The sequence below is a fragment of the Andrographis paniculata genome, unplaced genomic scaffold (genome assembly GCF_009805555.1).
Source record: "Andrographis paniculata isolate CXL003 unplaced genomic scaffold, ASM980555v1 Contig75END, whole genome shotgun sequence".
In the NCBI taxonomy this organism is placed as follows: Eukaryota; Viridiplantae; Streptophyta; class Magnoliopsida; order Lamiales; family Acanthaceae; genus Andrographis; species Andrographis paniculata.
This window is the reverse complement of record NW_026137612.1, coordinates 170162-187134: the sequence shown is the minus strand read 5'-3', so window position 1 is coordinate 187134 and position 16973 is coordinate 170162. Positions and strand designations below refer to the sequence as shown.

The following is a 16973-nucleotide window of genomic DNA, read 5'->3' as shown; positions in this document are numbered from 1 at the left end:
TGATTTTTTGCCTTCTCGTTGCATTATTTACAAAATCATCGCAAATCATTTTTTGGGAGGCCGGGAACCCTTCGAATTAGTCAATTCCGACAAATTCTTCCGACTAAACCGAAAGTGGCAATTTTCTTACGACAACCCATATATATTTTATATAAAATATTAGCTAAAACAACAATAATTATATATATTTTTATTAAAATATAATATTAAAAAATAATTAAATATATATTTTAATTTTTTGAATTATATATATTAATTTATATTTTTAAAATATCACAATATCATTATATACATATAGATAAAATGAAGAAAATTAATCTGGACATGATAACACAAATATCTATAGAATTTTGACACCATTCTATCTTTTTTATTTCAAGTTTTTTTACAAATACAATTTTCAATAATAATGTTATATAAATTTACTTACCAATTTTTAAAGTTTTATCTGTTTTGTGTTTTTTATATTTTTTTAAGTAAGGTATGAAAAATTGTATAAATAATATATATATATATATAAATATGTGCAATATATTAATATTTTTAAAAAAAAGTATGTTAGAAAATTTTGGTTAAAAGAAGAAAGCTTAGTCATCGATTATGATGTTTTTTAAAAACATATCAACTTCTACATGTTTAATCTCGTAGAGCATCACATCAACTACCATTTTGTTTTTTTCTTGAAAAATCTCATCTACACAAAACCACAAGTAAGTTTATATCAGTTGTTTTTCTAGTCTTACCTTACCTTGGATTGATCCGCACCAATGATTTGTGATATTCTACATCCATATGTGATCTCTAACCATTTAAGATCAAAGCATAAAAATATAAACCCGAAATCAAATTCTTACAGCCTAGATCTGTCCATCCTAAGGTACCACATAGGCTAACTCTGTCGTCAAAAGGGATCTCTAAATGACTTCCGAAATAGTAGCATCCCGTCTTCGCTAGTTACGTCTGGCTTTCTCAAGATCGGGAAGATCTGCAACCACATTAAGCATATCCATTCTTGTAAGATTGAATTCACATTATAATTCCATTATATATTTCAATTTAAAATACCACGTAAACACTTATTTATAGATTTCAATTCTAAATTTTATTATTCAAATCAAAATCAAAATCAAAATTAAAATCCAAAACCAAAAACAAGCCCACCAATAATATATATACACTCTACACACTCACAAAAAATCAACACAATATTATTTTTCATATCTCATACCTAACAAAAAAAAAAAAAAAAAAAAAAACTTTTAAACTAAAAATACAAAACAAATACACCCCAAATGAAATACTTTTTTTTTTTTATATATATATATTACATTAGAAATCAATTGTACATTAAAAAAATCGCGTTAAGATCCATTTTAATCACATCAAATAATTATTACAATTCAAAATTTTACTATTCAAAATCCAAAATTTATGGCTCCGAAAACCCATGAACAAACACACCAAAAGGATATGAAATCATATCAAATCACTATATTTTCCTCCAAAATCACAAGTAAACACACATAATTTTCTAGTATGTAGTGCATCGATAACAGAAATTTGAACTCACAGAGCATCCCTTCATCGTCGCTGCTCTCTTCGTTCTCCCCAGTATACTGTAATGCACAAAACCTCATGTCAGTATATCAAAGCAACAACATCGAACATAGTATCCAATCACTACAAGGAGTTCGTGTCGATTACCACAACATCATCGTCTGAAGCCAGATTTGCTGCAAGCACACAAACTAAATGTCAGATACAAAGAAACCTAATGATGAGGGCGTTCTTACGCCTGAAGGAAGGATAAAATAATAAAGAATGTCACATACAAAAGAAATCTACGAAGGTTGTTGTCTAAAATAGATCTTAATCATGCTCGTCTACAGTCAGTTCAGCCCTTGTCATCCAAATACATAAGGCTAGTACAAATAGCAGAGATACATTGAAAATGTACGATTGTTAAATTGTTTATTTGATAACCACATATCCGAATCGACAAAACAAAACTATACACATGAATATATTCAATTGCATCAACAAAACCACTCTTTGCGCATAAGTGCTAAAATTCAAACAGATCAAAATATAACTATATAGCATCGATGCAATCTTGAATTGTCAGACCAGCATTACTAGGCTTTGCTCTATAATTTTTTTCAACTTCGTTTTCACAGTATGCAATACCCAAAAACATAATTTTCAATACCTAAACTCAATTCAAAATATCTATCACATGGAATAGCTAATTTTCACTCCAAACAATTCAAATCCAAAATGTACCCACGACACCAAAAACACAAGTAAACACAACCTAAAATGATCTTCATAGTTCAATAAGAAATATTATTAAAAAACAATAACCACAATATATCAATATGATGTATATGAGGCGTGGGAAAACTCACCCTCCGAATCTTCATCATCCTCGTCGCACCATTTATTCCAATCAACCTTAATGTAAGGAGCAGGCTTCTCCTCAGATTTCAGAAGCCTTCTCCACCAGCCCTTCTGCTCCTTTTGGATGGAGCACAGAATATTCCGTAGCCCAGTCTTTGTTTTACATCCCTGCATTAGGTATAGCACAGAAACTCAGAATAACAGAAATTCGAGGAGAAACATCTGGATTGACTTGAAGATTTATAGAGGCATTTGTTTGACGGATTTCTACATTAGATTTTAGCATAAATCTTATGTTAAGGACCTGCATATCGTCTCTAAACATAATACAAGCAGATTTTTTTATTTTTATCAGGACCACTATTCTAAATCTTTGCAAAAGCCAGGATTACTAACAATTGAAGAACTAATCAACAAATTATCAAGATACTTGTTCCAATACAGGCGAAGATTCTAGAAACTGTGATTACTTTACAGGGCAACAGCGAGTCGATACAGAACAAAACAACTAATCAAATCCTCGCAGATGAACTGCGCAGCTTTTGCAACAATCGATTTGACTATAGTTCATTTAGAACTAAATCAATTAACCACTGTTCACGAGAACCACCATTCAAATTCAATTTCACATCTCACTTATCGGGAAGCAGTACTAATTGCTCATAATTTTGAAACCAACCAGCGATTCGTCGGAGTAATTTCGATTTCATACAAATGTTTCAACTTCTAATCCAATTTCCCCAACGGCGTCGCGACGGGAAAATGCCTGAGATGAAATTTCAGAAAAAGAGATGCCGCGGAAGATACCTGAGGGGAAATGTTGCCGTACAGTTGGAGCGCGAAGTTAAAGGATTCGCCATTGGCACCAACGGCGGAGAAAGTGAAGTGACCTTCAGGTTCGCACTTGACAGATATGTCCTTGGCATCCGGCAGCGAGACGGTGAGGTAGACCTTGTCCGAGCGCTGCGCCCACAGCACCTCCGGTTGCCGACTGCAACAAACGAAAAAACGACGTCGTTGTCAGGCCACATATCAAAACCACCGCCCATTCTTCCATCGGAGTAACTTTTCCTCACCTCATTGGTTGGTGCGAAGGATTTGAAGTTCAAATTTTGAAAGAAACCCCAATGGCAATAATCAGCAATGGTGGTTTGATTCTTTCCGTACTCTCTAGAATATTTGATATATTTACAGCAAAATATATATAGAAATAAATGTCAGATTAATCATTGATGGAAAGTAAAATAAAATTCATAAAATCAATGAAGATTTATTTAATTAATAATTCTTACCCAAAAAATAATGAGATATTTTAAATTATGTAAATTTTTATATAAATAAACGACTAAACAAATTCACTTTAAATATAATAAAAGTAAGTAAAAATATCACACAATAAAATATAGTAAATAATAAAAAATATAAAACAAAATTCCAATAAAAGATAAAAATTACTATAAAATATACTCTCTTGGTAAAGAGCCTTTTCTAGGTTAGTAATAAATTAAAATATTAAGTTGGTAAAAATATGTAAGATATTTTTGTCTTTTAATTTTATATTTTAAAATAATTATGTATATATATAATAATATATTTATAATTTAAATAAAAATTACAAAATTATTTTAATATTAATATATAATATTTTTTCTAAAATTTTGAATAAGATAAATAAAAATAATAATAAAAAACCTTGCTTTTGCATAGCCCTTTAAAAGCATATATATATATATATATAAATCAGTCAATATATAAATAACTAATACATGATAATAAAATATAATTTCTTTACTAAAAATATATATATATATTTATATTACTACATTTTTCCCGAGACAGTAGTTTTATTTTATATTTCTACCTTTGTCCTAGACAACAATTTTATTTTATAGTCTTGTTTTAATAAATATAAATAAATTTAATTAAATTTTTATATTTTTTACATAAATAATTATTTTTATCTATATTTAGAGCTATTAATTTTTATTTATTTATTTATAAAACTAGTTGCTAGTTTAAGTTAATTATAATTAGTATATAAAATAATACTAAAAATATTCAAATATATATTTTATTATTATTATTTTTTTGATAATATATATTAATACATATTCTTAAAATATCAATCAACAAATGTGTTATGAAGGGATATCAAATAGGCCAGGTTGGCCTGGATGCTGCTTAATAGGGCATGGTTGGGTCTAAAAAATTAACACGGATATCATACTGAAATTGTAAAAATCAGTACAGCTGAAATTAATCACGGCCGTTAATCTCATTTAGTATTACTTAGTAGAAGGCTAAAAATATAATTTTATTTATTTAATAATGAGATTCAGCAATGTTGAATTAAAATATAATATTAGCACATGATCCTTAGCACTAAAAAATTGGTTCGGAGTCGACTGTAGATTTTGTGTTTTAGACTTGACTGGGTTTGGGGCGGGTTACAGGTTTAATTAAAAACTCGCATCTTTCCGGATCCGAATATTTTAATAATTATTATAATTTACTTATATTTTTATATAATATAATATAAATTATATTATTTATTTATTTAAAAAATTTAAAAATAAAATAGAACCTTAATGTCTTTGCATTTGCTTCTTCTGCAATTTTTTTATAATCGGAACTATGATTGACAGCTATAATTACTGACTATTGTCAATTGTTCTTATATTTATAATTTTTTGAATACTTTCAAGCATTTTTTTAATATTAAATTATTTAAAACAATTGTATTTAATTATTTTCTTAAAAAGACGGGTTTGTCAGGTTGACCTCGAATCCAAAGAGTTCAGAGCCGAACGGGTCTTGGAGTCGGGTTGAAACGGGGTAGGGCGGGTCTTGAGTTTTAATATTTTCTAACGAGACGGGTCTCGAAGCCTGCAAAATCCGTCTCGAACTCGACCCATTGACATCCCTAATTGTCATCAATTCTGAAATTCAGGTGGAATAATCCAATATATTATAGATTTCCAACATACTAAACATATATATATAATTATACAACACATACAATTTTTATATAACAATATGAGCTGTCCTATATAAAATATGAACTATCAATTTTGATCTTTTGTCTTGAAGTAATCAGTACTTTAATCTTCGCCAAATAGCAATTATCAATTTTTTTAATTCAAAATAAATTAAAAATTGAATTATATATAAAATTTTCGAAATTTTTTACAACTTCTCTGATTCAATTTTATATTTACATTTCTTTTCAAATTATCATAAAAAAATATTTTATATTTTTAATGAAAAAATACGATGTACTTCCTTTTTAATATAAAATAATCTTTTTATTTTTATTATTACCATTATTGTTTATTTTTATTAAAATTTATGCTCAATCAATATATTTTTCACTACCAATGGAATAATATTTTTCAAATTGAATACAATTGTTTTTGGATTATTACGGCAAAATCATATTTCATTATGTCAGCGTAACATAAAATCATATATCTAAAATGAATTAAAATTGTTTGTAATGAATTAAAATGAAAAAATTGTTTACATAGAAATTAAAAATAATAATTTTTTAATTACATTGGGACTAATATTATTGTTTTCCCCATTTTAAATTTGGAAGTAACAAGGTAAATTAGCAAACATTGCAAGGTTTTTCTGTTATTTTCTCCATTTACTTTTACCACCCACAAAATTAAAGGTTCGTTCCTATATTATTCCGATATTGCAAAACAGCCCCATCGTGATTCGACGGCGGAGAAGAAGACATACAGACGGCCAGACGCTCATCCAATCATTCCGACGGACCGGTGATGGCGCTGGAAGGTGGGGGAGGAAGCTTGTCGGAGTTTTACTCTTCTTCTAAGCGGTTGTCTCTGAAGGTCAGGGATGCCTTGGAGAGGCTGGAGCGTCTCGAGTACACGTCGTCGTCATCGTCTTCACTTTCATCCTCGGATGTCGCCGTCGTTGGGTCCTCCAACGATCAAGCGCCGGCAATTCGAAGAGATATAAACCAGATCCAGTCCTTGTGTGCCGACATGGATCGCCTCTGGCGCTCCGTACCGTCCAAGCCTCAGCGCGATCTGTGGAAAAGGTTTCTTCTTCTTTTTCGACTGGTTTTAGTTTGCGTGATAAGAAAATTGAAATAAATGTGGTGGTGGTGACGTTTAATCTCTCTGGCATTACCGACCGATGCTAATTCCGGTGAATTTGACGAAAAGAGTAAAGAGCTAATTACATGTTAGTTGTTTTTGTGCAATTAATATCGGTGAAAGTAGATCTAGGATGAAGAAGATACACATTCCTTGACATTTCTCTGAAACTGCTGGAGGACATTTGCTAAAATTGTGTTCTATTGCCCTGATCTTGCTCCATTTCAAGGTCTGCAAGCTGATTGCGAAGATCAAATGGTTTTGTTATAGTAACGCACACGATTGCATCTTCCTCTCTATATATTCATTGTTCTACATTGATAGTGGAGCTGCTGGACAAATTAGCTGTTCTGTTCTGTTCTGTTCTTCTAATTAGATGACTTTGTGAGGAAGGTGAAAGTTCTTTTCAGCATGATTGCTAAATCCATTGGCAGCAACAATTGTGAGGAAGGTTTCTTCTTCTTTGGGGCTAGTCTTTTGGATCAAAAACATGGCTCGTGAGTTGTATGTGTTGATTCAAAAGCCTTTCTGAGCAGAACTGTTGGATCAGCGATAGGATTTGAGTCGTCTTAACTGGCATTGCTCAAGCATTGTATTAGACACATGCATATATTCATTGGTGATGTATACTCTACCTGTATGATTAGGTTTACTTATAATTTGTCTAAACTTCATGTCGTCAATAATCTCGTCAAAGTAGTAATTCTTTTCTTTCACAAGTTCTTCTTTGTTGTAATTTCTTGAATGACAACAGTTATTTGCTCGGAAGAGGTTACTGTGTCCATTGGTGAAATCAATATAGTGCTAATTTTCCCAATCAGCTGTGTTAATTGAAACTGTGTGCTAATTTGTTTTATTTATAGATTATGTTGTATGATCATAGTTTTGTAAGAATTGGGATATGAATTTCCTATGTGCATCTGAATTTTCTGTACTTTTTAAAATTTCTTTCGTTTTTCACTTGATGATCTTTGTGTCTTTTTGTTCCGCAGAAAAGTGGAGCAAGTCATCGAGGAGGCTGAATCATTTAGAGCTAGCCTGGATAAATACCAAACGAGGCAACACAAGCGAATGCAAGAAGCTCGAGAGAGAGCCGAATTGCTTGGGAGAGCTGTATGGCCTCTTTTTTTCTTCTTAATAATTCAAGAACAATAGGTGTATTTGTTTTATTTGTTCCAGTCAAGCTGTTCCCTGTGTCGATAAATCCCATATATTTCAGAGTGGTGACTCGCACGTATTGAGAATCTTTGACAACGAGGCACAAGCAAGGGAATCAGCTCACAGATCTTCAAGATTACTGGAGGAATCCTTGGCTACGGGAGTTGCAATCCTTTCCAAGTACAGCGAGCAAAGGGATCACTTAAAGGTACAAGCCCAATGATACATTTCTCTGAAATGCTCGGAAACACATCATGTTTTGCACGAGGGGGACAGTATCATCACACATTACTACTGTTGATTGATCTCAACTCTACATAGAAAATACCAACATCTGTGAATTGGTTTGGTGCAGAGAGCTCAAAGGAAAGCCCTGGACGTGGTGAATGCGTTGGGGCTGTCGAACTCTCTGCTACGGCTGATTGAGAGGCGGAATCGAGTGGATAAATGGATCAAGTATGCAGGTATGGTGTCAACAATTGTCATCCTGCTTGTGTTCTTGAGGTGGACACGATCATAGGATCTTTAAGGTATTTCTATTCTACCCATCATCAAGTTTAGTTGATTATTATATATTGTTGTCTGTTATAATCTTTTCGGTTACTATTTATTTTCCTTAAGTATTACTACAGGTTAAACAGAAGCTCATCTCAGTAACTCCATTTATCTTTTCCTTTATCCGAGCTGTTTTGAGGAATTGTTTTTCAACTTTTGAATTTTTTTTTTTTTTTTTAGAATAATAAAAAAATTAAATAAGAGATAGTTTTTAATTTTTTTTTTCAATTTTTTTACTATTTATTATTATGATTGGGCTTGGCATCAAACACGCAGTGACTCAATCTTGGGCCTTGATCTAGACTCTGTTAATTGAAAATTGGCCTAGAATTGTTTCCGGGAAATCGATCCACCTGTTTTTATCATCATAATAAATTACCATCATTTGGGCCGAGTTAGTATATGTTTACTTTGGACCAGGACAAGTTTAATTTTATATGAATTCAAGCTGCACCCGGCCTTGGCTGGTGTCCTGGAATGGAATTTAAAATATATTCTCTCCGGTCCAAAGGGATTATTTGTTTTTTTTATCAATTAATTAATAATTTGACATTTTTATTTTTAAAAAGTATAATAAAATAATAATATTTTTATATTTGTATATAAAATAATTTTGAGTAGACAAATCAAAAGATACTTTAAATTGAAATAAAAATAAATATTAGATAAATAATTTAAAAATATATAACTTCTATTTTACTTTTTTCAAACAAATTTATGTAAATTTATTTGGAGATAAAAATTAATAATAGTAATATTTTAATATTAAAATAAAATAAATAAAAAGTAAAATAAGAATATAATAAATAATTTGTTTAAAAAATAATAAAAACGTGACAGAATAAATATAAAAAGTAAGGATAAACCAATTATTATTTATTTAAAATAAATAGAGATAATAAAATAAATAAATAAAATTATTTATTATAAATGTAATAAATATAAATTTAATGGAGAATTAAAAAGTAGCAACATATTTTAGCGGATCAAAAAGTAACAATTATTTTATTTTAAAATATCAATATACAAAATATATAAAAAAACAAAAGAAAAAACATCCATTTATTTGGTTGTGTTTGCCAGCAAACTTGTGGAGCGATATAAAGTAAAAATTATGTCAAAATAAAATAAAGTACTATCCGTTCGGCTCTAAAGTATCGTTTATAATATTTGAATATTAATTATTATATCAAAATATATAAATTAAAAAAAAAATTACAAAATTAATCTTATGATAGTAGGACATTGCTACAATACAATAGAGACGAATGAAGTATTGTTTATAAGATTTTGGCTAGCTTTTTACTATTCATTTTTTTTTAATTATTAAATTAAATATTTATTTGTAATTTTTATTATAATAAAAGAATTTAATTTAATTTCAAATCTAACACATATATTTTATATATCATATCAAATATTATTATAAGTTTAGTTTTAATTATTCAAATTCATACTCTAAATCAAAATCCCACACATAAATACAGTTTATTTTAATGTGATACATTACTTTTGTGGTAATGGATCAAATTTTAATTGAAATATTGTTTTGTAACATTCTTAGTCTATTAGGGCTCTCGCCAACGACGTCGTAATATGACGCCGGAGACGAACGTTGAGCAGGGCCGGCCGAGACGCGGCGGCCGGAGCAAATGGTGGAGCGACTCTCGATGGGTTCGCGTTAGCTTCGTGATGACGGAGATTGCGCATACGTAAGTTTATCATTAAAACATTGTAACTCTTAAGTCTTAATTCAATTTCGCCCTAGTTTTTTACATTCCCAAACTACAAATTTTCCTTTCAAAGATCGTGTATATATAATATTGAATTTTCTTTGGAATTTATGAACCCTGCCTGTAATATGAAAAGGGGTGTGTACTGGTGATGGAACATGGTGTGAATCATCACTGTAATTCTGATTGCTGAATCAATAGTTCTGTGAATCAGTAGGTTCATTTCTCTGATTCGTATGGCAATACAAAAAGAAGGTAATGCTTGTTATGGTTAGATTCACTTGGCAGTAAATATGGAATGCAAAATGGTGATCTTGTGATATTGCTTTCTTCCCACAGCATAGAGGTAAAGGTTTGACAATATGCTATATTTTTGCCATTTACAATACAATAAGAAGAACTGATCGCGCTCTAGTAATAATAAACTTATAGACTTAACATGTGATCACAAAATTGGCCATGGAAACTTTGTGGCAATGATGGTTCATTGAGCTACTCAACTAGTTCCATTTACATTGAGGTTTTTGGAGTTTTGGAAAGTTTTGAGGATAGTAAAACCTTGAATATTTGATAGGACGGATGTGTGAGAGTAAATAATTATTTGATACGATGTTTTTTTGGATAAAGTTATTGTTGATGAATAATGTCACAACTTCTAAGAGTGATTGTTAGTCAAACTCAAGTTATAAAATTGACTATGTGCGAAATAGGTATTTATTCAGATGGGCGAAATAGCGACATTTTGTTATATATACATATACATATATATTTATATTTGAGGTAAAGCTGCATACATAAGTTATTCAAGAGTTTAAAGTTGGGCTAAGCCTCACTAAGCTCAACTACTTCCGGTGATTTTAGCCATACCACAGTCTTGATTTTTGAGAAAGTTCATGAAAATTATCTGTTAATATATCCAAAAGCTTGAGCTTCGACAGCCACCCTGTTGCATTTCTGAGGAACTTGAGCAGATTTGAGTGAATGCCTAATACATATATATACATTTCTGAGCTTTGATGTAAAAATTTCAGGAATCCTCAGTTTAATAGATGATGTAAATAAAAATTAAATTTTATAGAACTTTTTGTTAAGTCCTAACTCCTAAATAAAGAATTTTACCCCTGTTTGGCCAATTGACAAATAGGTTACATCTATTCAAATATTTGCTTTGTAATTGCATGGTATCTCATTTTAAGATGAAAATTATAGTAACATCATAGGTAGGAACTGACTGAAACACGTTGGCCGTCCCTGGAATTCTTGATTCAGTTTGTGCTAGTGGCTCAAGGATTTTCAACGTACTCGCTGTTAGCTAAGGAATAAGTATTAAAAGGCTCGGCTAACAGCTACTCAGCCAAAGCTTAGACAGAAAGAATAAAAAAATTATATAATTTCTTTTGGTCATCTCATGGGAATATCATATGCACAATATCGATATTCTTCTTCTTATATAATATTATTTATGTGAAATTACACAACTGAAACCAGAAGCTAAGCTCTGCCTATAGCAACATAAGAGATATTAGGGAGCTAGATACCCTTTTGAATCTTTGGGAACTGGAATTTAGTTTAGTCAATATAGAGATCAAACCAAACATTAGTGGAGAAAAAGGGAATAATACAAATATATATACAGTGTCACAGCATTTTCTTAAACTGCAATGATGTCATGCAAAATATAGTGAAACTTCAGAGTTGGTGCCCTTCAGAAGCAATTCTTTAGTTGTGCTAAAATTATTTCCATAAAATGATTGATTACTGTTAGAGAATGGAATTCGAACATATCATGGTTATGGACTCATTTTGCCTCCTTTGCAAGTGTAGTATGATCATATTGCAATTTTCTCACCCAACCTAATCTAGTGGGAGGTCTCATAAGTAATTGGATTTTCTTTGGAGTTTGGAGGTTTTGTCTATGGTTCTTGCTTCTAGATGCTATACATTTCTAAACTTCGATTCTGAGAAACAAAGGTAGAGCAGGACACTATTATGTCTCCTCAAATGCAAGAAGTGAAATAAACCTATCTTATTAACCTTCGCGTGGATCAGAGCGGGAGTGTTAAATATTCCACATGGATAAAATGTTGAAGCTCCCCCTTTATAGGGTGAAGGATAACTCCTCTCAGTATCAATTGGTTTTGAGATCGAGCTTCTTCACATAAGATAATTACGTGGAATTGGAGTATAATGGTATAAGGGTTACTCAAATTCAATGTTTCATAGCTTATATGCTATTTCGTTTTGCAAGATTTTATCACTAGTAAAGGACAACATATCATGTTATTCTTATATAATATAAAGCAACATAATAAAATTGAGAATGGAAATTAAATGCTGGTATTGAACTAATGCTAGCGTGTCTCTGATACTACAGGTTAGAATGATTCAGAGATAAGTAAAATGTTAACTTGAGTAAAATTGGATGCTTTTTTTTGTTACTTTCTATGTATCTCTTTTTCCTTCACTTCTTTTGGTGACAATTAAACTATTATATGGTAATCACAAATTAAACTCAAATTAAAATAATTCCAAGAATTCTCGCTATTCAGAACTTTGGATATCTAGAAAGAAGTGTCGATTCTAGTTTATATCTCAACTACTTCAATAAATAAGATTGTTTGTTGGTCGCTACATTTATTTTGATGATATATATTACCTTTTATCATTTCATAAAATTCGAAAAGATGCAGAAAATGAGGTGTAGTGTTCACAAAGAAAATATAAAATATGATTGACATGCGTCACTCAAGCGACAGTGCCGTTCGAAAATGTATAACTATGGACTAGCTTGCTAAATACACTGACGGTGAGCTGCGACTGTGACAAACCATCATGTTAACAATTTTTTTTCGCATTAGCCCATTTTAATTATTGTTTAGAAGGCTGAGAGAGTGTAGGAGGGAATGCAAGGAATAATTGAGGATCTTAAACAAAGGCTTATATCTAATAATCGTTTGGATCTCTTTTAAAGGGCTTATATGACAATAATCATGTCAAGTTTACTGTATTAACAAGAATAAACAGCTTACCTATAAATTAGTTGTATAATTTACAAAAAAGTTTCCTCATCAGAATCTAATAAATTAGAAATAATACAGTGTTTACATGTAGTCCCATTATTAGTCAATGGAAAAGGACACTGTCAAAGTTTGTTCCTTGAATCACAAGAGTGAGACTAGCATTTCCCATATGAAAGCCATTGAACAAAGCCAAACCGCTCGTCGTTACGTGCAAGAATTAAGCACCTAAATAAAATGCGGCAGAAAACTAAAAGCTTTAGTGCATCATCATACATACAGCTTCATTGCTGTCTTTGGCAGTAACTTTGCTCAAATTTAAGCCCTTTTCTGGTGGCTTCTGAATCCTCCCCCTCTAGGTCGGCGTTGCAATGTGAGACTAGCATTGGATGATGTGGAAACAAATTTGAGAATAGAAATCCGACTTCTTGTTGTGTATTTATGGAGGGTTTGAGAAGAATTTTGTTATATATAGAGACTCATAATTAGGTGAAAGGGGGAAAGGGAGGGTCTCTCAAACAATGGCTGTTGACGTGAGGCAAGTAATGGCTGCTTTTCTTACATTTTCCATGTTTATAATGCTTGGAAACATGATAAAGAGAGATCACATCGATCCACTTCTGGTAAGTTTTCTTATCCTATTGTTTTTATTTTTATATTGTTTTTGAGTGTGTGATTTACATTGTGATCGATTATATTTATGCCCTGCCTCTCTTAAGATAGTCGCTCTATTGATTCTAGAAAATAGAAATGATACTTAGAAAGAGTAAAGGGGAAACATAATAGGGATACGATCAGCACCGTTTATGATGATTTCTCATTTTTATTAAGTGATACGTTAAAAAAGGGAAAGCATTTTCTCCCTTTTTCTTTTATGTACCTGTTACAGATTTACTTGTATTAATTCCAGAATCTGATTGATTCTGATCTGGATTCTATGCTGTTTACCGTGCCTAAAATAGATCTTTGAATTTCAAGATACCAACTTGTGTTTCTCTGGAAACTGGATAAGTCTCTCCTTTAAAATATAAAAATAAAAGTTCTGTGAATTGGGCTGTTCAACTTTCAATTAAGAAGCACAGATGGGTGTAAAACTTTATATTTTCTTTTCTTTTTTTGCGGTTTAATATTTTGGTTAAATTCATCTTTTCCGGAGTATTATTTATTTTGCCAATATGTAGTTACCATGTATTACACACGGAGTACACATTTCTTTTCTCTTTTGCAGAAATATGTTTTTCCATCAATTCTTAGATGGTAAGAATTGTAAAAAGTGACCAAATGTTAAATCTTCTGAAGAACTGGGTACTAATATAAATCAAGACTTCTTATAATAGTATTTCGGTATTTCTGTAATTACCGCGACTTATTTAGATGGAAGAAATATCTTAGTGTTACTAATGAACAGAATGAAGGTAACATCAAATTCATATTTTCCATTCGTTATACTTACATATGTATTCACATGCATTTACCTTCAAAGTTTGACGAGCAACATTGCCTAGACGTGGAAATTTACTTGCGTAGCATGTAGAATATGATATGTACCGTCAAATACCAGTTCATCCATCAATGTATTCCCTTTCTTTCTGTAGGATCCCTTACCGGTGTCGCCTATCGTCCAATATGGCGCCCTTAAACTTACAAAACCAGGCATGGTTAAGCTCACTGAAATCAATTATGGCCCCTGGAAGGAAAGCAATTCACCTCCAAGACACTGCTGGGACGAGAAATCATTAAGTAATTATCTTCCAACATCATTTCTTACATGTTCGTTTGTGGTATATATAATCTACGATTTCTCGCCCTTCACTGTTTCTTGTTTGCAGGGAGGGGGTATAAATCCAATGGATACATTTTTTTTTCGTTGAGCCATAGCCCCGAGTTTCATGCTTCTCAGGTTCATCCTTTGATCTTTTGAGCTACTCGTGGAATCCATATTCCGATTCTAATGTGGATTCATTTTTTGTGGGATCTCAGATAGCAAATGCTGTGGTCGTAGCCAGGCATCTCGGAGCAACCCTTGCACTACCCGATATAAGAGGAATCAATCCGGGGGAAATAAGGTGATCGCTACGAACATGGCCGGAATCATATTGCGTTCGCTTTATTCACCACATGACAGCCTGTGTTTGTTTTATTCGTATTGTTTTCAGGCAATTTGCGGACTTTTATGATGTGGAAAAATTCACGACGAGTCTCAGCGGAGCAGTCGACATCGACAAGAATCCGCCATTGGGAATATCGACCGAGAACCTCCCTGTCGTAAGAGTCCCCAACAGAGTTTCCAAAGATTTCGTCGCATCAAACATCGAGCCCATTTTCCGGAGCAAAAGAAACTTGAAGCTCGTCACCTACTTCAACGCGTCGATGATTACCAATGGGAACAACATGGACAAATTATCGAATGCATATCGGTGCCAGGCAATGTTTGAATCCCTCAAGCTGCAGGGAGAGCTGCAGGAGCTAGTCGACACCATGGTCGGGACTCTTCGAAGCTTGAGCCAGAAGATGCGTGGCCGTTTTATCGCATTGGACTTACAGGCCGAGATGCTGGCGAAGAAGAGCTGCCAATTAGAAAATGACGACGCGGCGAACAAACGGTGCTACAATGCAGCGGAAACCGGAGAGTTTCTGAAGCGAATTGGGTTCGATAAAGACACGACTGTGTATATAACGCAGACGGGATGGCACAGCAGCCTCGACTCATTGCGAGACATCTTCCCCAACACTTTCACAAAGGTATAATAAACACTCGTCTGCTACAACGATATCTATCAACGCCTTTTTTTAAAGCATTTTGTGATTGTGATGCTGGCAGGATGCGATAATGCCAATTGTCGAGAAGGCGCGGTTCTTGGATGCAAATGGTGTGGGCTACGAGCGACTGATCGACCACTACATGTGCGCGCAGGGGGATGTGTTCGTCGCAGCGTATCCGAGCAGGTTCTACGAGAGCGTGGTGGGCGACAGAATTGGGCGCGGGAATACACAGGTATTCGTTCCGGCTGCGAGTGGTTCGGGTCTGGCGACCAATTATGTGTCCCCTTACGTCGCAAAGAAACGGCACCCGGCGTATTCGTGCTTCTGCTGAAGCTGTTGTTGTGTTGCATTTTCCTGTCGTTGTCGCCGCCGATGATCATACTCTCTCTGTTTGTTATCCATTTATCAATAAGATAGATGCTTTGGGAAGAAGCATCTGTAAGTTTGTTTTTGGCCTTTGGTGGTGCGGAAGTGTAGGTTGTGTTGGTTTGTTTGTTTGTACATTTTTTGAGATTTTTTACTAGGATTATTTATCGATTTCTTTTCTCTCAAAAAAACATCAGATAAATATTTATTATTTATTATTTATATTATATAATAAAATAAATTGTGTACGAAATTGATCCAAACTTGCCATAAAATTTGAGGTCTGGCATGGCTAGGATGATTTTTGTTGTACTGATGATTGATGCTTTACATAAACATAAACCCCTGCTGTTTGCAAGATCATTTTTTATATGATGATCTAGTAACTTGTGATCGTATATGATGATCTAATTTGCAAATTAAGAATTCTCAGGTTATGAAAATAAAAAATAAAAAATAAAAAATTGTTACGACACATGTTTTTGAAATGGTAGGTGTCATGTTTAGGTTTTGCCAAATCAGGATTGAAGTGTATAAATTTACTAGTATTTTAGAAAAAGAAACACAGCAAAGAGCAATTCCATGAAAGCAAAGCAGTCTCCAGTTGCAATATCACGACACGTGTTTCTCAATATCACAAAATAATTATAATAATAAATAAAATAGGGCAGGCAGAGGCAGTTGTTAATAAATACTGAAAAGCTATTGTATGCATATTCTTGTGATTTTCAGTATTCACTCAATCCATATCATATCACATATATACACGAGTCGTTCTTATCAAAATTAATTTCTCAGCTATAGACATAGACATAGACATAGACAGACAGGGAAGAAGAAGAAGAAATGGAAGC

The 16973-nt window shown here is 32.5% G+C and overlaps 3 protein-coding genes across 4 annotated transcripts; 2 read left to right on the top strand and 1 right to left on the bottom strand.

The window, feature by feature from the left end:
* Positions 1-795: 795 nt before the first annotated feature.
* LOC127266330 (co-chaperone protein p23-2) lies at positions 796-3582 on the bottom strand. The gene is made up of 6 exons (XM_051296542.1): positions 3477-3582; positions 3208-3391; positions 2409-2568; positions 1705-1733; positions 1571-1616; positions 796-985 (listed from the first exon to the last, which is right to left on the bottom strand). Exons 1-6 carry the CDS (start codon positions 3479-3481, stop codon positions 951-953), a joined length of 459 nt encoding a protein of 152 aa, XP_051152499.1. The 5' UTR covers positions 3482-3582; the 3' UTR covers positions 796-950.
* Positions 3583-6100: 2518 nt separating this feature from the next.
* Positions 6101-8410, top strand: LOC127266313 (membrin-11). The gene is made up of 4 exons (XM_051296522.1): positions 6101-6469; positions 7520-7640; positions 7747-7893; positions 8041-8410. The coding sequence occupies exons 1-4, from the start codon at positions 6189-6191 to the stop codon at positions 8203-8205; spliced, it is 714 nt and encodes a 237-aa protein (XP_051152479.1). The 5' UTR covers positions 6101-6188; the 3' UTR covers positions 8206-8410.
* A 1402-nt stretch (positions 8411-9812) lies between these two features.
* On the top strand, positions 9813-16290 carry LOC127266312 (protein MANNAN SYNTHESIS-RELATED 2-like). 2 transcript variants are annotated; one of them, XM_051296520.1, is made up of 7 exons: positions 9813-9952; positions 13350-13613; positions 14586-14730; positions 14820-14890; positions 14971-15056; positions 15147-15732; positions 15812-16290. In XM_051296520.1, the coding sequence occupies exons 2-7, from the start codon at positions 13512-13514 to the stop codon at positions 16082-16084; spliced, it is 1263 nt and encodes a 420-aa protein (XP_051152477.1). In that variant the 5' UTR covers positions 9813-9952; positions 13350-13511; the 3' UTR covers positions 16085-16290. The 2 variants fall into 2 exon arrangements, with proteins under 2 accessions (XP_051152477.1, XP_051152478.1); XM_051296521.1 differs by lacking the exon at positions 13350-13613.
* Positions 16291-16973: the final 683 nt, after the last annotated feature.